General features: G+C 34.1%; 1 protein-coding gene and 3 long non-coding RNA genes across 4 annotated transcripts; 2 read left to right on the top strand and 2 right to left on the bottom strand.

Moving 5' to 3' along the window:
* The first annotated feature begins 11,116 nt into the window (after positions 1-11,116).
* Positions 11,117-12,145, top strand: LOC126771993 (uncharacterized). Its single transcript, XR_007669587.1, has 3 exons — positions 11,117-11,228; positions 11,324-11,519; positions 11,919-12,145. It is a non-coding gene; the product is annotated as an uncharacterized LOC126771993 (long non-coding RNA).
* A 2,558-nt stretch (positions 12,146-14,703) lies between these two features.
* Positions 14,704-18,441, bottom strand: LOC126772002 (uncharacterized). The gene is made up of 3 exons (XR_007669595.1): positions 17,865-18,441; positions 15,059-15,191; positions 14,704-14,862 (listed from the first exon to the last, which is right to left on the bottom strand). It is a non-coding gene; the product is annotated as an uncharacterized LOC126772002 (long non-coding RNA).
* A 569-nt stretch (positions 18,442-19,010) lies between these two features.
* LOC126772010 (uncharacterized) lies at positions 19,011-19,974 on the bottom strand. Its single transcript, XR_007669606.1, has 3 exons — positions 19,806-19,974; positions 19,644-19,719; positions 19,011-19,255 (listed from the first exon to the last, which is right to left on the bottom strand). It is a non-coding gene; the product is annotated as an uncharacterized LOC126772010 (long non-coding RNA).
* A 2,281-nt stretch (positions 19,975-22,255) lies between these two features.
* LOC126771987 (uncharacterized) lies at positions 22,256-24,999 on the top strand. Its single transcript, XM_050492189.1, has 3 exons — positions 22,256-22,316; positions 23,575-23,954; positions 24,762-24,999. The coding sequence occupies exons 1-3, from the start codon at positions 22,256-22,258 to the stop codon at positions 24,879-24,881; spliced, it is 561 nt and encodes a 186-aa protein (XP_050348146.1). The 3' UTR covers positions 24,882-24,999.
* Positions 25,000-25,888: the final 889 nt, after the last annotated feature.

Below are 25,888 nucleotides of genomic sequence, written 5' to 3'. Positions count from 1 at the left end.
GTTTAATTCCGAATTAAAAGGTACCTTCTTCCTTTTTTGTAAGAAAAATAATACGTTGTTCTTGTATAGTGACGTAATAGTGCTTCCATCCACGGTCCAACAACGTCTGACCTCTCTGCTCGGGTCGGTATTTATAGTATCGTTGCCATGGTAACGGAGACAAACGAATGAGCTTGTAGGGTAGTTTATTAATACTGACATACACACATATTATACACGTATAATAACTCAATATTCATATTATTATTACATTATTTTATGATGTCAAAAAAGTATGTTAATTTACGTTTTGACGTAATTTAATTTATCAAAATAAACGTATCTACCTACATGTAAGAAAACGTAGCAACCCTCTTCAAAGACAACATGAGTAGTTGTATTGTGTATGAAGATTAACGGGTTAAATATGTGGATAATAATAATAAGGAATCGATAGGTATCCGATTGGTAAGATAAGTTTTCATTCAATTGCAAAATCTTAATTTTATTTAATAATGTTTAAAACCTCCTAACCCTGTTTTAAGATTATCTCCTTAAACTAACAAAAGCGATTGAAGATGAAAAAAATATATTTTAGAAATAGTAACATTTTACAACTTTAATACGTTTTATTCATGATATTAGGATTTTAAAGACTTCTTATTGTCCAGAAAATGTATAAGATAAGTCTAAAATAATACAGCAGTAAAGTGCTTAAACATTAATTGTTTCAAAGATAATCAATAACTTAGTCCTAATTTTTATGATCCCTTTTAGGGTACTGGACAAAGAAAGAAGATAGGAAACCTGAAGGCTAAAAAACATTATTTTTTATAAATGCAAGTTCTTGGTACCTTAAGCCGCTGTGAAACAAAATTTCATTCAATATGAAACAAAAGATACCATATGTACTTTATTACAAATGTAATTAATATTAACGTTTTATAATTATAAAAACAATATTAAATTATTTTTATCTTAATTAAAAGTCGAAATATATTTCAATTAGCTTAATTATTTATTACTCACTATAATAAAAACATGCACCGGAAATATCGAGTTTACAGAGTCGTGACAAAAATAAATCATATTTACATTTCAAAATTATTAAAACAATATTAGATAATCATAAAATATCTATTAAATCTTATTTAATTTAATTCGTTACTTATAATAATCTGTAAAGAAATCATAGTGTTAACACCGTAAGTACAAAATGTTAGTGACTTGCTTAATTCGTTGATCATACCAAAATTATTTTAATGAGAAAGTTCTTTAAATTATGAATTATAATTTATTATTCCACATTTTATTCACTTTATAGCAAAAAGTTGTTAATAATATTTCCTGTGTTGTTTAAGTTCTGAATTAGATAGCGCTTTACAAATATATATAAAAATTTGGTTTAATTTATTACTTACAATGAAACCAGACGGCAGCACGGTCCAGCGCCCATATAACTAACTATATATGTACATAACATTACCTATCTAGGTTTAAGTGACATTCTTGCAAGAGTAACTGAGACACTAAATTGGCAATATCGGTGAGAATTTATTTATTTATATAGTGTTTAATGTTATTTAAAATATTATTTATTTATTTAAGCATCTTGAAAATAGCTAAGGAGATCCTCAACTATTTCCTCATATTATTATTTTTTTTTTACTTTCATATGTATTTAGGACAGACCTAAAATGTTTGGTTCATTATAAAATTAATAACTGTTTGCGCCGCTCGAACTGTAAAACGATTATTTGTAAAATCAGCCGCGCATCGTCGGTAGTGGGGAATTAAGCGCGGGAGTAAGACGTGTTTCAAGAAGTCAGCAAGTTGAGTTGTTTTCGTTGAAGAAGTGAAGCCAATTGAAGCGAAGATTATTATATGAATATAAAATAGCTCTTTTCAGAGCTTGACATTACGTCATACTACGTCATTCTTACCACTCTTGCATGCTGCTTCTTGTTTCAAATAAACAGTTCTTTTCAGAACTATTCATTGTTTCAAACGATGATGTTGTATAATGAAGCATGCGTGGCGTGTGTATTCTTGTTGCTATGCGTACTGCTATATTGATTCGATTTCAAAGTTCCGTTATCCTTTCCGTAGAAAACCTTTTCGCCTCGCAAATTTTATATGTACTCATGCGAGATGACTTAATATTTATTTATATAATTTGTATTTATTATAAAGCAAACAAATTTATTTAAATTAGATGTTATATTAGTGATTTACTAGACCGTGAAAGATTTAATTCACTATTTTTAAATATAGAAATATGTACAGGGATTAAAAAAGAGTGGTAAGTAATGAGACCCCATTAATTTTTTTGCAAATTATTTGAAAAATAGACTAAAATGTAATGGGAACTCTAGCTGAACAGACTTACAGTATTCTCTCCGAAATTAGGTTATGTGGGTTATCGTACCTACATAACATAAACTAATCATGAATGTATCATCAGCTATGCCGCCCGCTTAAATATTTTATTTTTATTTTTTTAATAAAAAATATTTACGTTCAAATTTCTTAATTGATTTTATGAAAATATTATATTAAACATGTATTTTTTCAGACAAAATATTATTACTAAATAATGAAATTTGTATATTTGGACTCAATCAGTTATATTATTTAGTACAACTTTAATATACTTACTAGATTAAAAAGATACAGATAGAAATATTAAGAGTTTAGCCGAAAACCTTATATTTTATACCTGGAAAGGACAATTGAAAAGAATGGTATTTTGAATAGCTGCTGACAATTGCTATCGGAAGCTTATTTTAACTATAACCTAAACAAAATCGAATCGATAAACAGTAATCGATATAGTTTGTCGATAGTCGATTACTGTTTCTTGTGTTTCTTAGATTTTATTAAGAAATACTTGATTCATTATTTGGTCAAAAAAAAAAAGCTATAAAATATATATTATTTAATAGTAATTACATATTTTCAATTGAATAATATATAATTGAATAAATGGTAAAAAATTGATTTTAGATCTTTGTCTCCTTAATCTCAAACAGTGGTGGATTCGTCCGATGTCGCAGAAGATGGCGGGACGTTCTCTCGGTTTTGTTGTTCGCGCTTTTTTCTGTGCCGTTGACGATTTCTATATAACTTTGCTTCGTCCGAACATTTCGTCGTAATGGAGCTCCTGTAATTTTATTAACACTTAGTCTCCGGACTACAAAAACATATTTTGTCATTTGCTTAATTACTGTTAATAATTAGTTTTATGTTATCTGATTTTTGTTAGATGTTATAATACAAAAAATATTCCAATTTCTTAATAAAATATCTAAAAATTTAAAAGTTAAAAGGTACGAAATTTATGGGATTAAAATATGAATACCAACCTAACAATCCTTTTAGAAACGTTGCACCTTTCAGCAACGGTGTTGACAATATCGTCTACTAATTTGGGGTCCAATTGCTTTTTCGGTGGTTTATTCGCAAACGCTGGTGACTGCTTTCCAGTTAAGGAATGAGTAGCTAGAATTCTAAAAAGGTTTAATTTTAAATTAATCATTTTTATTAATATTTTCAAAGTATGCTTGAAACTACCTATATTTACAAGTACTATATTTACAAGTATGCTTGAAATATAACAAAATATTTGTTCTATATTTGGCTATTATATCAATTGCAGTCAAACAACGAGATTTATAAGAAGTAAAGGTAAAATATAAGCACTGGTGGTAGGGCTTTGTGCAAGCTCGTCTGGGTAGGTACCACCCACTCATCAAATATTCTACCGCAAAATAGCAATACTTGATATTGTTAAATATACCCGAGGGCTTGCGGGTGCGTTGCCGGCCTTTAAGGAATGAGTATGCTCTTTTCAACAGAGTGAACATTCTAGTAACAATAAACTTGATTACAAAAACATTTCGCCGGAGTTCGATCCTACGGTGTACAATCAATGCACAGATGTATGTGCGTTAAGCGCGTAAGACTATTACGATGCATAGAACCTGATCAGCTACTTAACTACTAGTTTTGTTGGAGTACTAGGGAATAGTCTTATCAATGGCAATAAGAGACAGAGATCCAACAGGAAATAGAAATGATAACAGACACGGTAAAATTAATCTCAGCACAGACTTCTAGTATCTTGGCCATTATCAACGATAACTGGCTGCTTACTGAATTACAAAGAATCTGTGATATTTTGAGCAATAATTTATACAAAGACAAAGTAATTTTTGATGGGTATTTCCTAAAGGCGCGAAGTATAAGGTGTGTAAATGAATCACGATGATATCGAATATGTGGGTTAGGTTAAGTTAGCGTTTTTAAAATTTTTTAGTTTCTAAAAATGTCCCGTTTCATAAAGGAATATGTTAAGACTTGAGTAGATTGTGTTTATGAAAAAAAAAAGTTAAAACTAGAGAAGGCTTACTCCAAGCTATTGACAAAATAGAAATTCCTTGCCACGCTTGTACATCGACCATTTCGGGCTGTTCGTTAAGACTAAAATACTCACATACTGTGAACTCATTTACGAAGTTTAATATTTCAGAATAGGTATACAACATTTTTTTTTTCGCAGGTCGGTGGAACCCTCTAGGGTGCCAACCACGCTTCCAAGGTGGTCTCTTAGCCAGCTAGATCGTGAGCTGGCCAGGGAGGCTGCCATCGTACAGCGATGGGGTTCCACAGGAAGGTGGGAGGGCGCCAGTGCAGAAGAGCTAGCGGGCCACATGCGCAGTGCCCTCAAAGAGGTCTGCGATGCTGCCATGCCTAGGTTCCGTAGGTTAGGTGTATTAGTGGTCGCCCGAAATAGCAGAGCTTCGGGCGACGTGCAGCCGGGCGCGAAGGGCTTACGTCCGTTGTAGGAGGCGCAACGGTTTTGATGCGGACTTGGAGGGACAGCTATTGGCCGCTTATCGTCAGCTGAAAAAAGACCTACAGCTGGCGATAAGTCAGGCCAAGGAGAAAGCTAGGGAAGAACTACTGGCGGGCCTGAACCGGGACCCCTGGGGGCGTCCGTTCCGCGGTGTGCGTGGAAAATTCCGCACGCAGGGTGCCCCCGTGACAGAGACAATGTCATCGGATCTCCTCCTGCGCCTGGTCGGGGAACTTTTCCCCCATCCAGGTGAGCATGTCCCTCCACAGATGGTCCCTCGCTCTATGATTGACGACACAGTGGCTCCACCACTGATCACGGAGCGGGAGATGGAGGTGGCCTTCGACCGCTTGAGGGCCAAAAACACTGCGCAGGGCCCAGACGGGATTCCAGGGCGTGTTCTATGTGACGCTCTGGAATACCTAGGCGTAAGGCTTCGGGAGCTGTTCGACCAATGTCTGTGCAGCGGACAGTTTCCGAAGCCTTGGAAAGAGGGAAAGTTGGTCTTGTTGCCAAAGCAAGGTCGACCGCCAGATTCTTCCTCGGCATACAGGCCGATTGTGCTGCTGAACGAGACGGGCAAATTCTTCGAAAAAATTCTCGCTGCCCGTCTTATTCAGCACCTCGACGAGGTGGGGCCGGGTCTGTCAGAGGCTCAGTACGGGTTCAGGGCGGGTCGATCAACTATCGACGCCCTGGACGCCCTGAAAACCCGGACCACGGATGCGGTGGCCCGAGGGGACGTAGTTCTGGCGGTATCGATAGATGTTGCGAACGCCTTCAATAGTCTTTCTTTCGAGACTATTGGGGAGGCACTCCGATACCACGGGGTGCCTTCCTATCTCAGGAGGCTGTTGGGGGCATACCTCCAGGACCGGGTAGTCCTCTGGGAGGGGGGCGATGGGCGTCTTGTCCGGCGTCGGGTAGGCTGTGGCGTTCCACAGGGGTCAGTTCTCGGCCCAATTCTGTGGAACGTTGGCTTCGACTGGCTCCTGCGGACATCCGTCCTTCCCAGAATGGGGGTGTTGTGCTATGCGGACGACACTCTCATCACGGCGAAAGGGCGGAATTATCAGGAGGCGGCTCGCCTGGCCGAAGTCGGTACGTCGCTCACAGTGGACCGCATAGGAATGTTGGGCTTGAGGGTCTCCATCTCAAAAACGGAGGCCCTCTTATTCCACGGTCCACGTCGAGGCCCCCCTCGAGGGGCGTATATCACCGTCCAGGGGACGGTGATTAAGGTGCAGGCCCACATGAAGTATCTGGGCCTGACCCTGGACGGAAGATGGAGCTTCGGGCAGCATTTTGTCCAACTTGGCCCGAAGCTCATCAACGCTGCTGCTGCCTTAAGCCGGCTCCTACCAAATGTAGGAGGGCCGGAAACGCCATGCCGGCGATTATACGCCGGTGTTGTGCGGTCCATGGCTCTGTACGGTGCTCCCATCTGGGTGGACGCTCTCACCGCTCGGAACAAGGTTCTCTTGCGAAGGCCGCAGAGAATCATAGCGGTGAAGGTGATACGCGGATATCGTACGGTGTCGTGGACGGCGGCAACACTTCTCGCGGGCGATCCGCCTTGGGAGCTCCAGGCGGAGGTGCTCGCGGAAGTGTACCGGTTCCGGGCGGAAGTGAGGTCGCGTGGCGACCGTCCAGGGTTGGAGGAGGTGCTGCGAATCAGGACTCTCGCCCAGCAAGCCCTGATTTGCAGGTGGGAGGAGGATCTGAGGTCCCCATCAGCAGGCCTGGCGATAGTGGAGGCGATCCGTCCCCACTTGAGTCGCTGGGTAACGAGAAAAGGCGGCACACTGACCTTCAGACTGACTCAGGTGCTTACTGGACATGGGTGCTTCGGTAAGTACCTGCACGGAATAGTCAGGCGGGAGGTAACGCCCTCCTGCCACGAGTGTGGTGCGCCTACGGACACGGCATGCCACACTCTGATGGAGTGTGCTTGTGGGCGCTTGGGGGCCTCAGCGCCTTTCCCTGGCGACTTTAATCGGCGGAGACCTTTTGCTGCCGAGCGTGATAAATGCCATGCTTGGTAGCGAAAGGTGCTGGATGGAGATGGTCTCCTTCTGCGAAAATGTCATGTCGCAGAAGGAGGCCGCGGAACGGGAGCGCGAGGAGAGTGTAACCGCTGACCCGCTTCGTCGAAGAAGACCGGGGAGAAGACGCCAGCGCTATGCGCATCTTCTCCTCCCGCCGTGAGTGTCGCCGGGGCCAGAGGGTCTCTGTACCCCGAGTACCCCCTAGGATTTGGAGGCCCGCAGAAGCGGGCCAACCGTCGGGACGGCACGGTAGTATGCGCAAGCGATCCCGTGACGTCCCCCGACAAGATGGAGTGGGTACCGCTGGTTTTTAGTGGGTATTCCGGCGCCTTCAGCGCCGGCGAGTCCCACATACCCCCCCACCTTATGTGGGGGAAACACATAAATGTGTTTTTCCAGCGAGAAAAAAAAAAAAAAGGTATACAACATTTTTAGTTTTATTTTCGTAGGATATTAGTATTTATTGGTTTTTGCCTGGATTTAGATAGGACAACATAAGGTTGGGCTTGTAAAAAACAGCATTTTTGAGAAGCAGAAAATTGTGTCTATTCAAACTGAGTATATTACAACTGAAATTTAAATTTGTATTTTCAAACAACTTACTTAACCAGCTGTTGAAATATTTCAAAATGTACAAAAGTAATAAAAACTGTCTATAATTTTACCTCGGTATATTTCATAAGAATTAATGCCATGTTTATAAAAATGACTTCGCAAATAATGTATTATTTTAAAACAAATTTGGTTACTATAGAAAAGGTTATAGTAAGTTAACCTTAAAAGATAAACGTATGCTATCGTGACTTTTTTTAGAACAACTTTTTTTTTCTTTCAAGAGTGTAACCGTTTACACAGCGCACGCAACGGAAAAGTGTATACATCTTCATGTATTTTTAACATTTTAATTGATGCTCCAATCCTATTGGTCGTAGCGTGATGTTATATTATAGCCCAAAAATTTTCCTCGATAAATGGGCTATCCAACACTAAAATATTTTTTTAAATAAAACCAGCAGCTCCTGAGGTTAGCGCGTCCGACCAAACAAACTCTTAAGCCTTATTACGTTAGTATAGAAAAATAAAGTTTTGTTGGTTAAATAGTTTTGTTTAACCTGAATATTTTGAAAATATTGTGCATATGATCATGTATAAAATAAATTTTGGTTCAACCCATTTAGGTCACAATCAAATATATTAAGTAAAACTATAAGCATCACTGGAAGTCCCCTGATAAAAAAGAACGCCTTAATATACTTTTTCACATCAGAATGATATTTCATGCTTCTTACTTTAAACTCACAGACATCCATACAACCATTTATCCTATACCTGTAGGATAGCTAGTTAAATATATAGTATCGAAAAACAAAATAAATGTGTATTACATATATTTATGTATTTATTAAGTATCTACAATAAAGGATACACACTTAAAAGTACATTACATCATGGAATAATGTTTTTGTGCAAATATGAGTTAAGTACAGAACAAAATATAAAATGTATTTCAATAGTAATAAAAATTACTAATTTCATTCAAATTATGCCACCTGTGTAATCTACCAACCCGCATTGGAGCAGCGTGGTGGAATAAGCTCCAAACCTTCTCCTCGAAAGGGAGAGGAGGCCATGGCCGAGCAGTGGGACATTAACAGGCTATTACTGTACTGTTACTGTAAAAACTAAAATAATGAAAATAATAATAATACAATTTTAAACAAAACATTATGTATTGAGAAACAATTATTTAAACTTATATAATTCTAAGGTTAATATATATAGGTTAGTGTGCTGTTTAGAAAGCGCATTATATAGTCTGCAGATCCTTCCTTAGCAGCATAGTGTCCGAGATTTGAATTGTATGTAGAAATATAAAAGTGATTGTAGACGTTTTTGAGAGATAAGAGAGAAGATACATTAAGATTAATTTGTTGAAGAAAGTTGCTACAATCTAATGTTCCATTTATTATTTTATGCAACATAAGCATGTCAGTTATTATTCTTCTGGAGTTTAGGGAGGTCATCTTATAGTGCTGAAGCCTATCTCAGTAGGTAGGAATACTTTTAAGGTCAGATTCACTGTATGACAGGTGGAAGAGAGAACGTTCTTGGATGCTTTTTAGTCATTTAATGTGTCCATTTTAATGTGGGTTCTAGATTATATTGTTGTATTCAAGGATAGGACGGACAAGTGTGTTAAATAATATAATTTTGGTGGGCGGCTTCATAAAATCTTTGGTATTTCTTAAGTCAAATCCTAATAATTTAAATATATTGGTATAATTTGTTTTTATTTCGTAATAAATATACAGTTTATTTAAATAAGCTACTACCCTAATATAATAGAATGTATTACAACGAATACGGACAGAGATTAACCAGGTCCCTGTTACCAGGAAACGCCATGCGTCTCCGATATACGTGTGTTCGATGCAAATAACGTCAACAGTTGAAGTCAACAGCATATATAATAAACAAAATCTTTATTTTTGAGTTAGTGATCTGTTAAAAAAAGTATGCATAGCTACCAAATATTTAAATAAAGATACTAAATGGGTACTACATGCTGGTAGTATTTTAAAGCTGATCTATCACTTTGTACAGTCATTTTGATGCACACTACAGCGCGGCAATCGGCGTGCTTTATATATATAAGCGTAGGCGCGTTTAACCGACAATGGACCTGCATAAGCTGAATCCTGCATGAAGCTATTTTATGTGTTTGATCATATAGATCTGAATGTAAGTTACATTGGAAGAATCTGAATATCTGAAACTGATATATTTTTTTAATTTGTTTTTTTTCCTTTCAACTTTCAATCATCACCATTTTAAAGACTATCATTTATAAGCTTAAGCTAGAGTTTCAGCTAATTCAACTGAACAGTTGTTTTGTAGCATTTTTTATCGAATAAATGTTCAACGTGATTCTTGAAATTGACATAACTTTTTATCTATTTATAAACCGATTGAATTAAGCAAATACTAAATTTTATGTGAAGTTTTCCACAATATATTAGTGAAAACCGCATGCAAATCAATCAAGCCGCAACAAACGGACAGACAAACAAACATTGTTTTGGGTTCTATTGCATTGATAAAGGCCCCCAATAATAGTTTTACTCCTATTTTTTTCATGTAGAGACAGCGATCGGTTACATTTTTGTTATATGTATAGATGATTGATATAAAGAGGCTGGTTATAGCCTATTCTTGGTTTTAAGGGAATGAAAACAAGGGTAAAACTGCTGTAGCGCCAGATCGAATGCAGCCGTATTGCTTCGTTAGAACTTGATATAATAGTGATATGAAATGCGATGATGATGACAACGAAGAATCAGAGTAATTAATTCTATTTTGCCATGTTTTTCGGATATTTGTAATTGATATTATTGATTGATTGATATTTTGGCTACAAAATGTGTTTGTATTGTTACAGGTCAAGAGCGAGAATGGATGGATTCGCAACTTGACCTTTGATTTTCTATTGGATGGTTAAACAAGTGTAAAGCGTGAGCGTGCGACTTTGCTTAGTTCTATGGTTGATGGTTAAACAAGTGTAAAGCGTGAGTTCGGATTGGTTCACGACTTTACTTTTTTCTATGGTTGTATGTACTGGCGAGAGACGGGAGTGAGAATGGATGGGTTCGCTACCTGTATTCGTCACGTACATACCTAATTTTAAGGATTGAAAATGTTGAAAAAGTTGGTTGTTTTATGGTAAAATTGTTGATAATAATTTAGTTTTAAGGGTTAAAGAAAAAATATAAAATTGAGTTAATTACGGACAATGGTTGACAAATGTTTAGTAAATCTATGAGTTTTTGTTTATACTGTGATATGGTTGTTTTGATGTAATGTAATTATCTAAAGTTTGAATCCTAAAAGTTTTATCGTAATGTATTGTATTTTTTTGTATATGTAAGTAATATGAATTACGATAGTTTAATTTATGGTTTTAATTTTTTTTTTAATTTATTTATTTTTCATGCAATCGATAAGTCAGTTTACCGAGTGTAAGGTTCTCACCTGAGACGTGTATGGGGTCATACACGTTATCCGGATAGTCGAGTGTAAGGTTTGACTGATTTTTAATAATTATTTTGAGATTTTTAGAAAATAATTGTAATATTTTTAACTAAATTAACACTGGTTGGAAATTATTGAGCGTATAAAACTACGCGATATATAAAAAAAGAAAAAAAACACGGGAAGATCGACTCGTTCGATGGTTGCCAGGGTGATTGCAGGAATTCAAATAAAAATTGTAATTGAATTGTAAAATATTAATTAGTAAAAAATTATATAACAAGATACGTGTGGAAGAGAATAAAATGTTTAAAGTAAATATGAAGGATTGTTTTACTGGGGTATTCTTACAAAAGATGTATTGATTTTATATCAGTTTATATTAATTTTTCTTGTTTCTTGTGTTTAGAACCAGTATTACCACAAAATGTGCTGACGAAAGCAAAATGTTTAGAACACGCGTACAAAATAAGAAGAAGCGCTAAAAAGTTAAGAAAGAAAATATTTCTCCCTATAACTCCGATTGCTCAAATTCATCTAATTAATAGTAAACTAAAAATTAGAATTAGGTAATGGGGTCAAGGGAACCGGGACACAAGTTACAGGTATGTGAGATTATCAATCTATTATGTGACTATTTTATTTGTTTTAAGAAAAGTTGCGGGCTCCAATAAATAATTTTAAAAAAATAAGTTCTGAAAATTTAGAATACCGATTATGTTATCTAATGTTTCATAAGCCGAGATGGCCCTGTGGTAAGACCGCGTGCCACCAACCTTGGGAACTAAGATTTTATGTCCCTTGTGCCTGTAATTACATTACATTACATTACATTTGTGATTATAATTCATCTCGTGCTTTACGGTGAAGGAAAACATCGTGAGGAAACCTGCATGTGTCATGTGTGGAATAAGCTCCAAAACCTTCTCCTCAAAAAAGAGGAGAGGAGGCCTTTAGCCCAGCAGTGGGACATTCACAGGCTGTTACGGTATCTAATGTTTCAGAAAAAATGCATAAAATGCAGTATCCTCTTAACGTGGATCGTGGACGTCTGGACGCTACGTAGCTCCGCCGCTGGATAGGGACTCATAGTGCCAGTCCCAAGCTTGGAACAAGGAGGAGAGTTGGCCGTATGCAATAGTTGAGAACGTGTGATATCATTTGTTTAACATAACTATTAAAATTTAATTTTTTAATTGAATAATATTTTCGCCAACCAACTGAATTTTTAAGACAGACACGGATGCTGTCGTTTTATTTTAATCAAACATTAATATTTACGAAATACTTAATAAAATTAATCAAAACAACTTCATTTTTAATATGGTTAACATGGACTGCAGTGAAATTAGTAATAATTAATTGATTAATTATTCCTACTCGTAGACAGAGAAACTAAGCTTATCTGTCTACGGTACTACTATAGTGTGAGTGATATACCATTATAAATTGTGATACGAATATTTATATATTGTTAAACTCAACGCTACGACCAACGCGTATATAATTTAGAATAACCTAATATTTATTGAAGTTAATTTGATTATAAATTTTGTTTTAATGTTATTTAACTTCGTGATATGATTTTTACAACGACCGACATTATAATGATTTAACTTTTGTATAAAAAGCGATGTATTTACAATGAACAATCATAATTATTGTTGAACTTGAACAGGGTGGTTACTCTGCCTCTTTAATGAATATTGTTTATAACAACACAACACTTCTTTCGCTATCCTGGCTCACCTTTTGTTTCAATATATTAAGTTTTACTCCTTACATTACATCTACCGATAGCCTAATCTAACTACTAGAGGAGTAAATACAAATAACCAATTTTTGACGTTCAATAGACATGATATAATTGGTTGAGATCATAACATTAGTTTGTCTGCCTACGGTTGAGATATAAAATAATCTGTGATATTCATTATGGGCACGGGAATAACGCCGTTTTTAAATCTGATCTGATTTTTTTTCTATATTAAATACATTAATTAAAATTTGGTATGGCAGGCCTATCTCATTGATAGAAAACTCTTCATATGTTATCATAATTCGTTCTTAAAACATAGTATTATGTAAAAGAGCAAACTATCAAATAAAAGCTAAAAAGTTAAATTGAAAATATTAACATTTAACTTTTTACAGATCATAAATGCCAACATTCCTTGTCCCACCATGGGTGGTTAACAGTATATTTGGAAAACTAAAACGTTAGATTCTTGACGTCGACAAAGAAACTAACGGACCAAGTCCCCGTGCAACCGCGATTGAAACAAAGATAGTATGTCAATTTATGCACATAATGTTGCCATAGTAACTGCATTCCCTGTTTTGGGAGATAAATAATTTTCAGGATTTAATTAAAACAAAACGAGGTTAAATTTTACTTTTTATTTATTTTTTAATTAAAATATTTTTTGGTTTTCCAACTACACCCAAAAACCGTTGCATTGTTTGTTTTTGTTTCCGTTATCAATAGTGTTTCAGTATCTATATATGGTACTGGATTAGCATTCTCCTCAGATGTTGCAATCTAAAACACTCAATTAAATTATTTATAAAGCATGTTTGCCACATATATTCTTTGTTAACCTCTTGACTTGGAATGCATAATATAATAAATTCAAAGAGAATGTTAAATAGGATAAAGAATAAATTAAAATAACATATTTATAGATAACGAAGCATTTAATTTTATTATTGGACTCCGTATTTATTTGTTTACATTGTCATCGAGTCGCAATTTTAAATCTAAAATCGAGACATTTTATTAGGTTTCGCTGTCAGCACTTACATGATAAATAGTTATAAGTTATGAATGATAAAAACTGGAAAATCCTATTATCTTCAGGATTTTAATGCAATATAAGATTGCGTCATGCTATGGCATAAAAAATCATCACTGAGAAACTACATTTAGGGATAAAACCGTGGTCGTTTTTATATCGAAGATTGTATAATCTTCCATATAAGGATTATTTCTGTCTTTTCACAGGGTTAGAATCGTTTGTCACACAATGAACGCACCAACTGTCCAGTTTGTTTCGCTACTTGAGTATCCGACCTTGATAAAACTAGTTACGCGATAAGGGACAAAAGATTTACACACATATAATAATTGGATGGAATTCGGTTGAACGGCGTAGATATCGATGTTCTGCGACGCCATCTAGTGACGAAGTATAAAAAATGCATAATAGAATGGCCTTCTACGTAAAAAAGAAAATGTATAGTCAGACAACTGTCTGGCTATAACTTTAGATTACCGATTCATTGATTATTATTGTAACATACTAATAATTACATCGAACTTTATAACATGGTTACTAGGGCATACCTACTATAAGCAAATCTTAACGAACATTGTTGTAGCCTCAAATATGTCTCCAATCTATGGAGGGCAAATGTATAATAAAAATATAGGTAAAATTGTAAAGCTATTATTTTATTCGTATCGTACCTGTACCAGTGCTACGAATTGCGAAAATTTTAATATTATTTTGAGTTAAGTAACTAAGTACGTACGACTCTTTTTATACAGAGAAAGTTTCAAGATTAATCCATCACACTGCTTTACAATGTTTGATAAATGAGCAAAAAAAACTAAGATACCGTTATGCTTTATTTTCATATACATAGCTACAGTTAACCGCAGTTTTTTGGTCATGACATTTAAATTTAAACTTGATTTATTATTTTGTCAAAAAAGCTATTAGTATATTTTACTTTATTTAAAAGTAATTACATATTTTAATTGATTAATAAATGGTACAAATTGATATTAGATCTTTGTCTCTTTAATCTCAACTGTGGTGGATTCGTCCGCTTCTCAGAAGATGGCGGAACGTTCTCTCAGTTTTGTTGTTCGTGCTTTTTCTGAACCTTTGACGATTTTTATATAACTTTGCTTCGTCCGAACATTTCGTCGTAATGGCGCTCCTGTAATTTTATTAACACAGTCTTCGGACTACAAAAACATATTTTTTCATTTACTTAATTAATTCTAATAATTAGTTTTATGTTATCTGTTTCTTTTGTTAGATGGTATAACACAAAAATATTCCATTAATAAAATATCTTAAAATTAAAAAGTTGAAAGGTACAAAAGTTATGGGATTAAAATATGAATACCAACCTAATCCTTTTAGGAACATTGCACTTTTCAGCGACGGTGTTGACAATATCGTCTACTAATTTGGGGCCCAATTGCTTTTTCGGTGGTTTGTTCACAAACGCCGGTGCTTGCTTTCCAGTTAAGGAATGAGTAGCTAGAATTATAAAGAGTTTTATTTTTAATTTAATCATTTTTATTAATATCCTTTATTTTACCATTTGGTGTCGCAGAATAGTTTTCAGTTTGAGGCAAAGTGACACTAATTATATCCTACATCTTGAATATTATAGCTGCCTGTCCACCGGAGCGGAGCGAGGCAGCGGAGCGGAGAAACGGATAAATATTAACCAATAAGATTGCACAAAATCTCCGCTCCTCTTTAGTGGACAGGGAATTGCGAACTTGTTTAAAAATTCATACAAAACCGGTAAGCGGAGCGGAGATGCGGAGCGGGGAAGTGGAGCGGGGAAGCGAGTGCGGGCTGCGCTCGCGCCCCGCAGTGTGCCAGTGACCAGCGTAGTCTGACTAGTGCATTTGTGGACGACGTAGTGAAGAAAATGGATGAAAAACTTATCGATAGTGTGAAAAAGTTTCCGTGCATTTGGAACACGTCTTCAGAATTTTACAAATGCAATGAAACAAAAGATGCTGCGTGGAACCAAATAATCATTGAAACAAAAATATCGCATGGTAAGTAATATTATAAATCTTTATTCTATAATACCCTCTAGTAGGCGTATGTTCATATATTTTTTCGATCATTTAAACAAAAGATGCTCAGTGCCATACAAGTCGAGTTAAAATATGATGCTAACTAAACTATAATTTTTTTTATTTAACTGAAGAATACCTAAATAATATCCGATACCTAAACCATATTACTGATTAGAGATTCTTTTCAAAATTCTAGAATCTTGCCATGGAACCTTCCCCTGATTATTGAAGTATGAACAATACATTTCGCGAACTTCATATCCATCGTTACTAGAATGTTGTGTTTCTGTAATATCATCAACAGATAATAATGTTTGCTCCATGTTACTTTCAATATTGTTTATATAATCTGGTTGTCTTTGAATTAAAAAATTGTGCAAAACACATATTGCTTTTATTGCCTTGTCAACAGTTTCTATTTTGCATTCGAAGTCTTTACGATACACGTACCATTTTCTCGTCAATACACCGAAAGTTGCCTCAACAATGCGACGTGCTCTAGATAATCGGTAATTAAATATTTTTCTTTCTGTGTTTAGTCTTATCACGTGGGTATGGCCTCATAAAATTTTCAATTAATGGGAAAGCTTCGTCTCCTATGAATACGAACGGAATTTTTGCGCCACCTTGATACAATGGTGCCGGCGCAGGTAAATTTAATCTCTTCTCTTTTAGACTTTTCCCGAAAACGCTGTTATCAAAAATTCCTGCGTCAGAAAATCTCCCCATAGAGCCCACATCAATCATAATGATTTTTCTTCTGGCATCAGCTAAACACATCAATACTACAGAAAACCTCTTTTTGTAGTTGAAAAATGAGGACCCAGTTTTCGAGGGAGCCTTGATGTATACGTGCTTGCCATCAAGAGCACCTGTACAATTTTTAAATTGCCATAGTTCATCAAAATCTTTTGCGATTTCTTTCCAGTCCTTTTCGGTTGGTTGCGGCATAACAAGAGGTTGCAATACATTCCATAAAGCATCACAAACCTCATCAACTATTCTCGATACACTTTTCAATCCAATTTTAAAATTCTCTCCCATCGTTGTAAATGACTGACCGGTTGCTAAATACCTAAAAATAAACCTATTTAATTATACGTAACGTATGTGCATCTATTATTTTTTTATAAATAGACCATAGAATACATTGTGTATGTTAACTGTTTCAGTGAAAACTGCAAAATCGCGATGGAAACAACTAAGAGGTAACCATCGAGATGCCTTAAAAAGACAAAATGCAACACGGAGTGTTGCATTTTGTCAACAGGCTAGAAAACAACAAAAAGAATGGAAATATCACAAAGCCATGTCGTTTCTGTTGCCTTACATGTGCAACAGAGACCGGTCATCTTCAAATCCACCAAATACCATTGATGAGAGTTCACGGGATTCATGCAATTTGTTGCCGTCAAATTCAAATAGTCTTCCTTCTGTTGGTGTTCCTAATAATTCAACAGCTCTTGAGCCTCTCCCGTCCACATCCAAAAAAAGAAAGAATGATGAAATTCTAGATCTATTGAAAAAAAATCAAGAACGTCGTGAACTGTTAGAACGAGAACGGATAGAACTTAAAAATATGATGTCAGCCAGTAATAAATACGATGAAATAGACTATTTTTTTTTAATTTGGCTGCGTCGACGAAAAAACTACCGTATTATTTACAACTTCAAATTAAAAAATCCTGCTTTAATGCGGTAATATTAGCTGAAGAAAGTAATCTTCAAAATAATTGGTATTCTCCAAATAATTATGGTTATTCTACAGGATCAACACCTACTCCCGAAAATGTTAACACTAGTGTCGATACTCCTACTGCTCCAAGTGATATCGAAACTAGTATCGATACTCCTACTGCTCCAAATGATATCGAAACTAGTATCGATACTCCTAGTGCTCCAAATAATATCAACACTAGTATCGATACTCCTAGTGCTCTAATTAATATCAACACTAGTACTGATACTCCTAGCGCTTCACAAATTCAAACAATCCAGGACATAGACACATCTGTATTAGAGCGAACAGGAGCCAATGAAAATGCGAGAATGTGAGATGGATTATGATTTTTAGTAAAATAAAAGTTATTTTGACTTCTAAATGTGTACTTACTTTAAACACACTGCTAATCTTTCACAGCTACTGATTGATTTCCTGTAATTTGTGTCTTGTTTCCGAATATATGGTTCTATCAGAGTTTTCATGAACTTCATTAAGTTCATGAAAAGTACATCTTAAAGCTCTATAAGAATTTCGAATGTTTCTTCATCAGCAGTTTGGAAAAAGGTAAAATATTCACTGTGTTCTGAACGATGTTTGATATGATTTCTTAACCAAAATCTATGTTTCCTTATAGAATTGTTCAAATGGTATATAATTCTGTTTCTTCTGACTCCAACTCTTCTGCCTCGAGTAATGTAAAGTAATAACGTATTAACTGTTTCGACAACATGTCTGCTGTCACTGACATTTCGCGTAGCACTAAATCAATCGCTTGCCGCCGAGAGCTCGAAATAACTCGTCGCGTACTCATATCCCCGCGTATGAAAAATAGTCCGCAACTCCGCTCCGCATTACTTTCTAGCTCCGCTCTGGTGGACATACACAGACTGCAACTCCGCTCCGCATTACTCTGTTACTCCGCTCCGCTGCCTCGCTCCGCTACGGTGGACAGGCAGCCTTAAACGTGTATAAGAATCAACATCTTTCATTAGGGACATTTTTTAAATTAATGTATAATCTGTTCCGAGTAATGTTTTTACATCTCAAGGTACATTTATTTATTCTGTAAATAGGTAAACGTAAATCGACGATCGCCTAAATATTTGTTCTATATTTGGCTATTACATCAATGACAGTCAAACAACGAAATTTATAAGACGTAAAGGTTCGTTTACGTACCATATTTTATTAAAGTTTTAATCTAAATGGAAATAAATCGGACAATGCTTTCAAATATTAATCTCGATTATTAATACGTTAATAATTAAATTATATTTTTTTAATGTATTTTAATTTCACTAAGAATATTGTCACGGTGTTCGTTCCACCAAGTTACCGTTACATTAATAAAACTGATCATAAAGATTATAAAATTTTAATTATAAAATTTACAACATAAAAAATCAGGGGGTGGGCCCTTGACAGCATCTGGTCAATTAAGTTAACATTCATGCAATAAAATATTACAAGTTAGTTGTAGGCGAGTTGGCATCGGTTAAAATTAAGTAATAGACTTAAATAAAGAAAAAAGCAGGATAGTGCAAACCCCGAACGCATTGTCACAATGAGTGAACAAATAAATAAAAGCAGTGCGAAGCAGCAAAAAGCACCAGCAGTAACAGCAGGCCACAGGACAAGCAGCCTCTCCTTCACAAAACAGCGGAGCCTCCAACAGCCCCAAATCAGCCACAATTCCTAGGTTGAGTTCACCGAAAAATATTATATTACTTTGTAATGCAATATACAAAGTATATATAAAATTAAAGAAAAATAAACACTCCCTGTGAACAAAACAACTTATTACCTATCTTGCATAAATACTAAGAAGGTCCTAAGAATGCCCTAGACACAGGTACAAAGAAAAATAAGTTAATAAAATCAAGTAATAACCTAAACAATTGAGGTTATTAAAGTTAACTTTTAAAGTGTCAGAATATGGCAAATTATTGCTTAATTAGCAATAAAATATTATTAGAAAGCATGAACTATACTTAATTTAATGGAACAAAGCTTTTAAACAATTCGAATCACATTAGGATTCGACCCAGGTCACCTAGTACATTGACAAGGTCTATGTTCAGTTTTTGAACAAAATATTAAGAAATTGATAAAAATAAATATTGAACCACGTGATATATTGAATTGAATGTAATTTATGCATCAACTCACCTCAGGAGTGTTTAAATATGTAGAAATAAGGCAATATATGACTTATATTGCAAGAGGCACGGTTTCGATACAAAGACTGGAATTAAACGAAGAATCGATTAAATACTACTCAAATAACAAATAATATGCCTCGACTAAACGAATACAATGTGTTTTACTTACGGCTTGGTAACTCGAACCTCTTAAATAAGTTTTACAAAGTAGATGACGTATATTCAACGAATATACTTACAAAAAGGAATATATTTAATCGTTTAAACTGACAGGCATCGGTAAGCGACCGGCGCTTGCTCAACGATCAAAAAGATGTTTGACCGGCGAACAACGTAGTGCTGCCATCTCTCAAACAGCATAGATAATAAATGTCGAAACAATGAATGCCGATTCGATAACCGTAATTTATTTTATAAACCGGTTAGGTTAGGTAAAATAAATACAACATTTTAATAAAATTAAAATATTGAAAAATTAAAATTTTTAGGGTTACAAAATTTAAAACAAAGCATAATACAAGGACAATGTAAGAAGGAATGCACTTGATTAATTTCTATTTAAATGTTAACGGGAATTAGTAGTTACCTTCTAGGAAAGACGGCTTGCAACAATTGTCTCGTCGCTGAAGTGTGGGAAGTCGAATCGTTTTCTGCCATTAGTCTGGCAGGCACGGTGATTTCATTGTCAGTATAAGTAGGTAGTTGTTAATTTTTTTCGTTATTTATGTTAGAATTTATATAAGGCAATAAAAGCCTTATTTATTGATTGATTTTTTCCATATAAGTAGGTGATTAAGGTATTATATTGTTAGCACCACATAACAGAGTCACACACAATATAGACCATAGAATAAATAAAATCGCTGTCTATAAATAATCGAGTATAATAATTTATTAAATATTTTGTATCGTAATTAATATTAGTCTATTTGGATCATTAGGTCAAGTTTACGTCAAACTTTAGAGTTTTCGAAGTAAGATCGAAGAGCTTAGTGCGTGTCAGTATTTTAATAAATATCTTAGTGTTATAATTTAAAAAAAAACTTATATGTAAAGTCTAGATCGAGAGACAGAAAAATATGTGTAAGGTTCCATTTTATAAAGAAATAATTCGATTGGTAAGAAATAAGTCTTTATTCAATAACAAAATTCTTAATGTTGTCTAATAATGTCTAAAGCCTCCTAACCCTGTTTGAAGATTATCTCCTTAAGATAACAAAAGCGATTGAAGATGAAGAAAATATATTTTATAAATAGTAACATTTTACAACTTCAATAAATTTTATTCATAATATTAGGATTTTAAAGATTTCTAATTGCCCAGAAAATGTACAAGATAAGTCTAAAATAATACAGCAGTAAAGCGCTTAAACATTAATTGTTTCAAAGACAATAAGTAACTATAGTCGTAATTTTTATGTTCCCTTTTAGGATACTGGACAATGAAAGTAGATAGGAAATTACCTGAAGGCTATAAAAAATTATTTCACAAAAGAAGATAATATATTTAGATCAGATCTAAAATGTTTGGATACATTAAAATTAATAACTGTTTTTGCTTAATCAAAATGCCATAGTGGATTTTTTGAGAATACTAATGAAAATTTTACATTATTTGTAAAAAAATCCAAAACTCATTTAATATAAACTGTTGCCAATTTTCTATAAAAACATGCTAAATCTATATTGATTCGATTTTAAGGTTCCGTTGTGCTTTCCGTAGAAAACCTTTTCGCCTCACCGCAAGTTCTATATATGCTCATGCGAGATGATTTAATATTCATTTATATAATTTGTATTTATTATGAAACGAACAAATATTAAATTTTTATTGTTTATTAGTGATTTACTAGATCGTGAAAAGATTTAATTCACTATTTTTAAATATAGAAATATGACCAGGGATAAAAAAGTGGTATGCAACGAGACCTCATTATTTTTAATTTTATTTTGCAAATGTTTTAAAAAATAGACTAAAATTTAATGGGAACTAGGTGAAGTCTCTTCGACATTCCAATTACCCACATAACATAAAATAATCATGACCTTATAGGCTAGGCCACCCGCTTAAATTTAGTTCTTTAATTAATAAATGTTTGCGTTCAAAATTTATTGTTAATAGATTTAATGAAAATATTATATTAAACATGTATTTTTTCAGACAAAATATAATTACTAAATAATGAAATTTGTATAATATGGGTTAACAAACATTTCAGAAAATGATTTTATTTAACTGTATTTGGACTTAATCGGTTATATTGCTTAGTACAACTTTAGTATAATACTAGTTTAAAAAGATACAGGTAAAAACATTGGTTCTAGAAAAGAGCATCCAATAGGATAAGGAAATAAACAATAGATTTATTGAGGTTTCCTTGTTATACAAAGTAATGCTTAGCGACCGAGTTGAGCCCAAAACATGTACCTTATATTTTATACCTGGAATTGACAATTTAAAAGCACGGTACTTTGAATAACTGCTGACAATTGCTATCGGATTCTTATTTGAACTGTAACTACTAAACAAAATCGAATCGATAATTTTACTGTTTCTTAGTGAGCATTTATTAAGAAATATTTATTTATTTTAAATTGCAATTCATTTCCCTTTACAAGATGTTCGCCGATATTGACGCCGCTCTAGCGCTGCTGGAGCTGCACAACAGCCCCCGTCAAGGTAATTACGAAAATACTTGTAAGTGATAGCTTATTATTATAGATAGATAAGAAATCTGAATAAGGATTAATTTTAATTTATAACGTTTAAATTTTTACAGTCGAAACAAGATCTATTGGCGTCGCAACGCAGGTAACGATAAAACTAAAATGGTTTCTTTTGAACTAAGGATACCTAAGTACCCGACATTTGTCTCCCAATAAATATCAAACAAAAGATTTCGTTACACATGAGACAGTACGCAACCGATGCATTTCTCAAATGTTTTAGATCAAATAATAACTGAAGTAAAATATTATTAGAATATTATAACGACACTATTACTGACTGAACTATACTATATTTATAACTTATATACCTCCCTTGAATACACGGGCGAAAATTTGTAAAAAAAAAATTAAAAATTTTCAAGCGAGCCACCTAGCTTAATTTAGGTGAATCATATAACTGTAAAAACGGTCATTATATATCTAAGCCTAAATTTCTTTAACTGTGACCAGCCTTATAGTTATTAAGACTTATAAAATCTCGTATATTTTATGAATATAATAAATTGTAAGAAGATCGTATATCGATATCGAGATCGCGTCGTAGTATACATTTTTGAAGCATTTATTTTTCGACAGAAGCAATCTCACATTAATCAATACGGTTTTTTTAATCTTTACTATATCCTCGTATATAAAATATATAAATGGAGTACCTATGTTTAATATATACCTACCGAGGTACTAGTTAGTATTTGAGTTCTTCAAAAAGTTGTATAATTATTAAGTATGTATACCACATACAAATGTATCGACAAATAACAGATGTGCTTAAATATTTAAAAATAATAATCTTCTGCGAAATCGTGAACAATATTATTTTGTCATGCATTGATTGTGTGTAAAAAGTACATAAGTAGTTAAGTATGTATATATATATATATATATAGTAAAAGACTAAGCGTTCGAAATATACGATTAAATTAAAAAACTTTCAACGCTAGGCGAGCCAGCCAACTGACGATGATTGGTCGGCCGCCGAGTTACAGTACTGATTCAAACATTTACAATTATGTCAATAGGTTACGATTAAAAGTGGTATATTAGCTTTGGGTTACCTTCTCCTGTATATAACGTATTCCCTTTTGACAATAGAAAATCAAAAATAGGAAAGAAGCAATGCAATGCTGAATGTTCTATTAAGCCAGTCATAATAGGTTTACTCTTAGCCATTTAAGTCATAAATAACAAGATTTTCTTTTATTTTTCAGCCGCAAATCAGAGGAACGTTCAGAATCTTAAACTGACATTCGATCAAGGAACGCAGACCGATCCTGTTCTCGATTATCCTTCAATTGTCAATTTAGAAGAACTGGAAACGGCATTAAAACACTTGTACCAGCAGGTCCTAGCCGTATTATATAATTCCGAAAAAAATGAAAGTCGATCAATAATGGATAGGACATCTGAAGATCAAGGACTAGATGAGAATGAAGAGATTTTAGCAGTAGAAGAACCGACCATTGTTCTTCAAAATACGTCAAGTGTTGAGCTCGAAATGGATGAGATGGCTGGTGGCTTAAAAATACGTAGAGTATCAGCGCAGACTACTAACGCATGTTTGCCATTGTCGGTTAACAATGTTGATATGGTTTGTATGTTTATATATTATTCATGTGTATACATAAGTAGTTAAGTATATAAAATTTAATTACCTCTAAAGTTCGACGTAAACTTGACCTAATGATCCAAATAGACTTTAATATTAGCACAGAATATATAACGTATCTCTCTATCACTGGCGTCCAATGGGTAAAAGTAATTTACTGAAAGAGACCAGGTGCAGATCTAAAGGCTTTCGTGCTTTCCGAGGCAAGGGTGTTAAAACTGCTAACTTCGGAAGTCCGAGCTGCTACTGACAATTTCTCAAAAAAAATCCAGCAACATTATTATTGGTCCATCCGGGATCTTTAAATATGTGCTTTCACAACTCAAAGGCTACAAACGTATTTATATTACATAGGACTCATAATCAACTGAATTGTAGAATTTCTATGGTCCTAATTTAATTTCAAAACGATTAAATAAAAACGAATTGCAATTATTTTTAAAGAACGCTTGACGTATTGTTAAAAAGCTTAAACACATTAAACTATAAAGTTATTATTTAGTATGAATTACGATACAAAATATTTAATAAATTATTATACTCGATTATTTTAAAGACAGCTATTATATTTATTCTATGGTCTATTTTGTATGTGGCGCTGTAATGAGGTGCTGACTATGTAATACCTTAATCACCTGTTTATAGGGAAAAGATCAATCAATAAATAAAAGCCATTATTGATTAATATAAATTCTAACATAAATAAGTGAATAATGAAAAAAATTAACAACTACCTACTTATACCGACAGTGAAATCAATATAATTATTAAAGTACTTTTAATTCGTAGGTTTCAATTGGAAACGGCAATGTCACCGTGCCTGCCAGACTAATGGCAGAAATCGATTGGACTTCCCACACTTTAGCGACGAGACGAACATTTACAATTATGTCAATAAGTTACGATTAAAAGTGGTATATTAGCTTTGGGTTACCTTCCCCTGAATATAACGTATTCCCTTTTGTCAGTTAATAGAATTTCAAAAATAGGAAAGAAGCAATGCAATGCTGAATGATAGAACATTCAATAGCCAGTCGTAATGGGTTTACTCTTAGCCATTTAAGTCATATATAACAAGATTTTCTTTTATTTTTCAGCCGCAAATCAATCATTAGCCATGCCAAGTCAGAGCGCACTAAGTAATAATAATATAATAACTCAAACTGACGACCAAGAGGTAATACTTGCATTCAATGCAAAATTGTATTATTTAATTGTAAATAGTAGACGATATTGTCAACACCGTCGCTGAAAGGTGCAATGTTCCTAAAAGGATTGTTAGGTTGGTATTCATATTTTAATCCCATAACTTTTGTACCTTTTAACTTTTTAGATATTTTATTAAGAAAATGGAATATTTTTTGTATTATACCATCTAACAAAAAATCAGATAACATAAAGTAAAAAATTAAGTAAATGACAAAATATGTTTTTGTAGTCCGGAGACTTAGTGTTAAAAAAATTACAGGAGTTCAATTACGACAAAATGTTCGGACGAAGCAAAGTTATATAGAAATCGTCAACGGTACAGAAAAAAGCACGAACAACAAAACCGAGAGAACGTCTCGCAATCTTCTGCGAAGCGGACGAATCCGAATATTTGAGATTAAGGAGACAAAGATCTTTTATTAATTTGTACCATTTGTTAATCTATTAAAATATGTAATTACTTTTAAATAAAGTATAAAATATACTAATAGTTTTTTTTTTTTTTTGATAAAATAATTAATCAAGTACAAATTTAAATGTCATGACCAAGAAACCAATATTATCATTATTATATATTTGTATCAATATTACATCATAACATAAATTAAATCAATATTCACAGAGTAAACAATTGTGTTTTTAGTAAAGTTAACATACTATACAATCTAATCTGAACAAAACAGTGTGACTTTTTTGTGTGGTGGGTG

The sequence above is a fragment of the Nymphalis io genome, chromosome 11, assembly GCF_905147045.1.
Source record: "Nymphalis io chromosome 11, ilAglIoxx1.1, whole genome shotgun sequence".
Taxonomy (NCBI): Eukaryota; Metazoa; Arthropoda; class Insecta; order Lepidoptera; family Nymphalidae; genus Nymphalis; species Nymphalis io.
This window is presented reverse-complemented; position numbering and strand designations above follow the sequence as displayed.

Excerpts from the sequence above, each read along its gene's own strand:
- LOC126771987 (XM_050492189.1), top strand. The coding sequence starts at position 22,256 with ATGTTCGCCGATATTGACGCCGCTCTAGCGCTGCTGGAGCTGCACAAC. Across the intron at positions 22,317-23,574 it reads GCACAACAGCCCCCGTCAAG|CCGCAAATCAGAGGAACGTT; the intron begins GTAATTACGAAA and ends TTTATTTTTCAG. Across the intron at positions 23,955-24,761 it reads CGGTTAACAATGTTGATATG|GTTTCAATTGGAAACGGCAA; the intron begins GTTTGTATGTTT and ends TTTAATTCGTAG.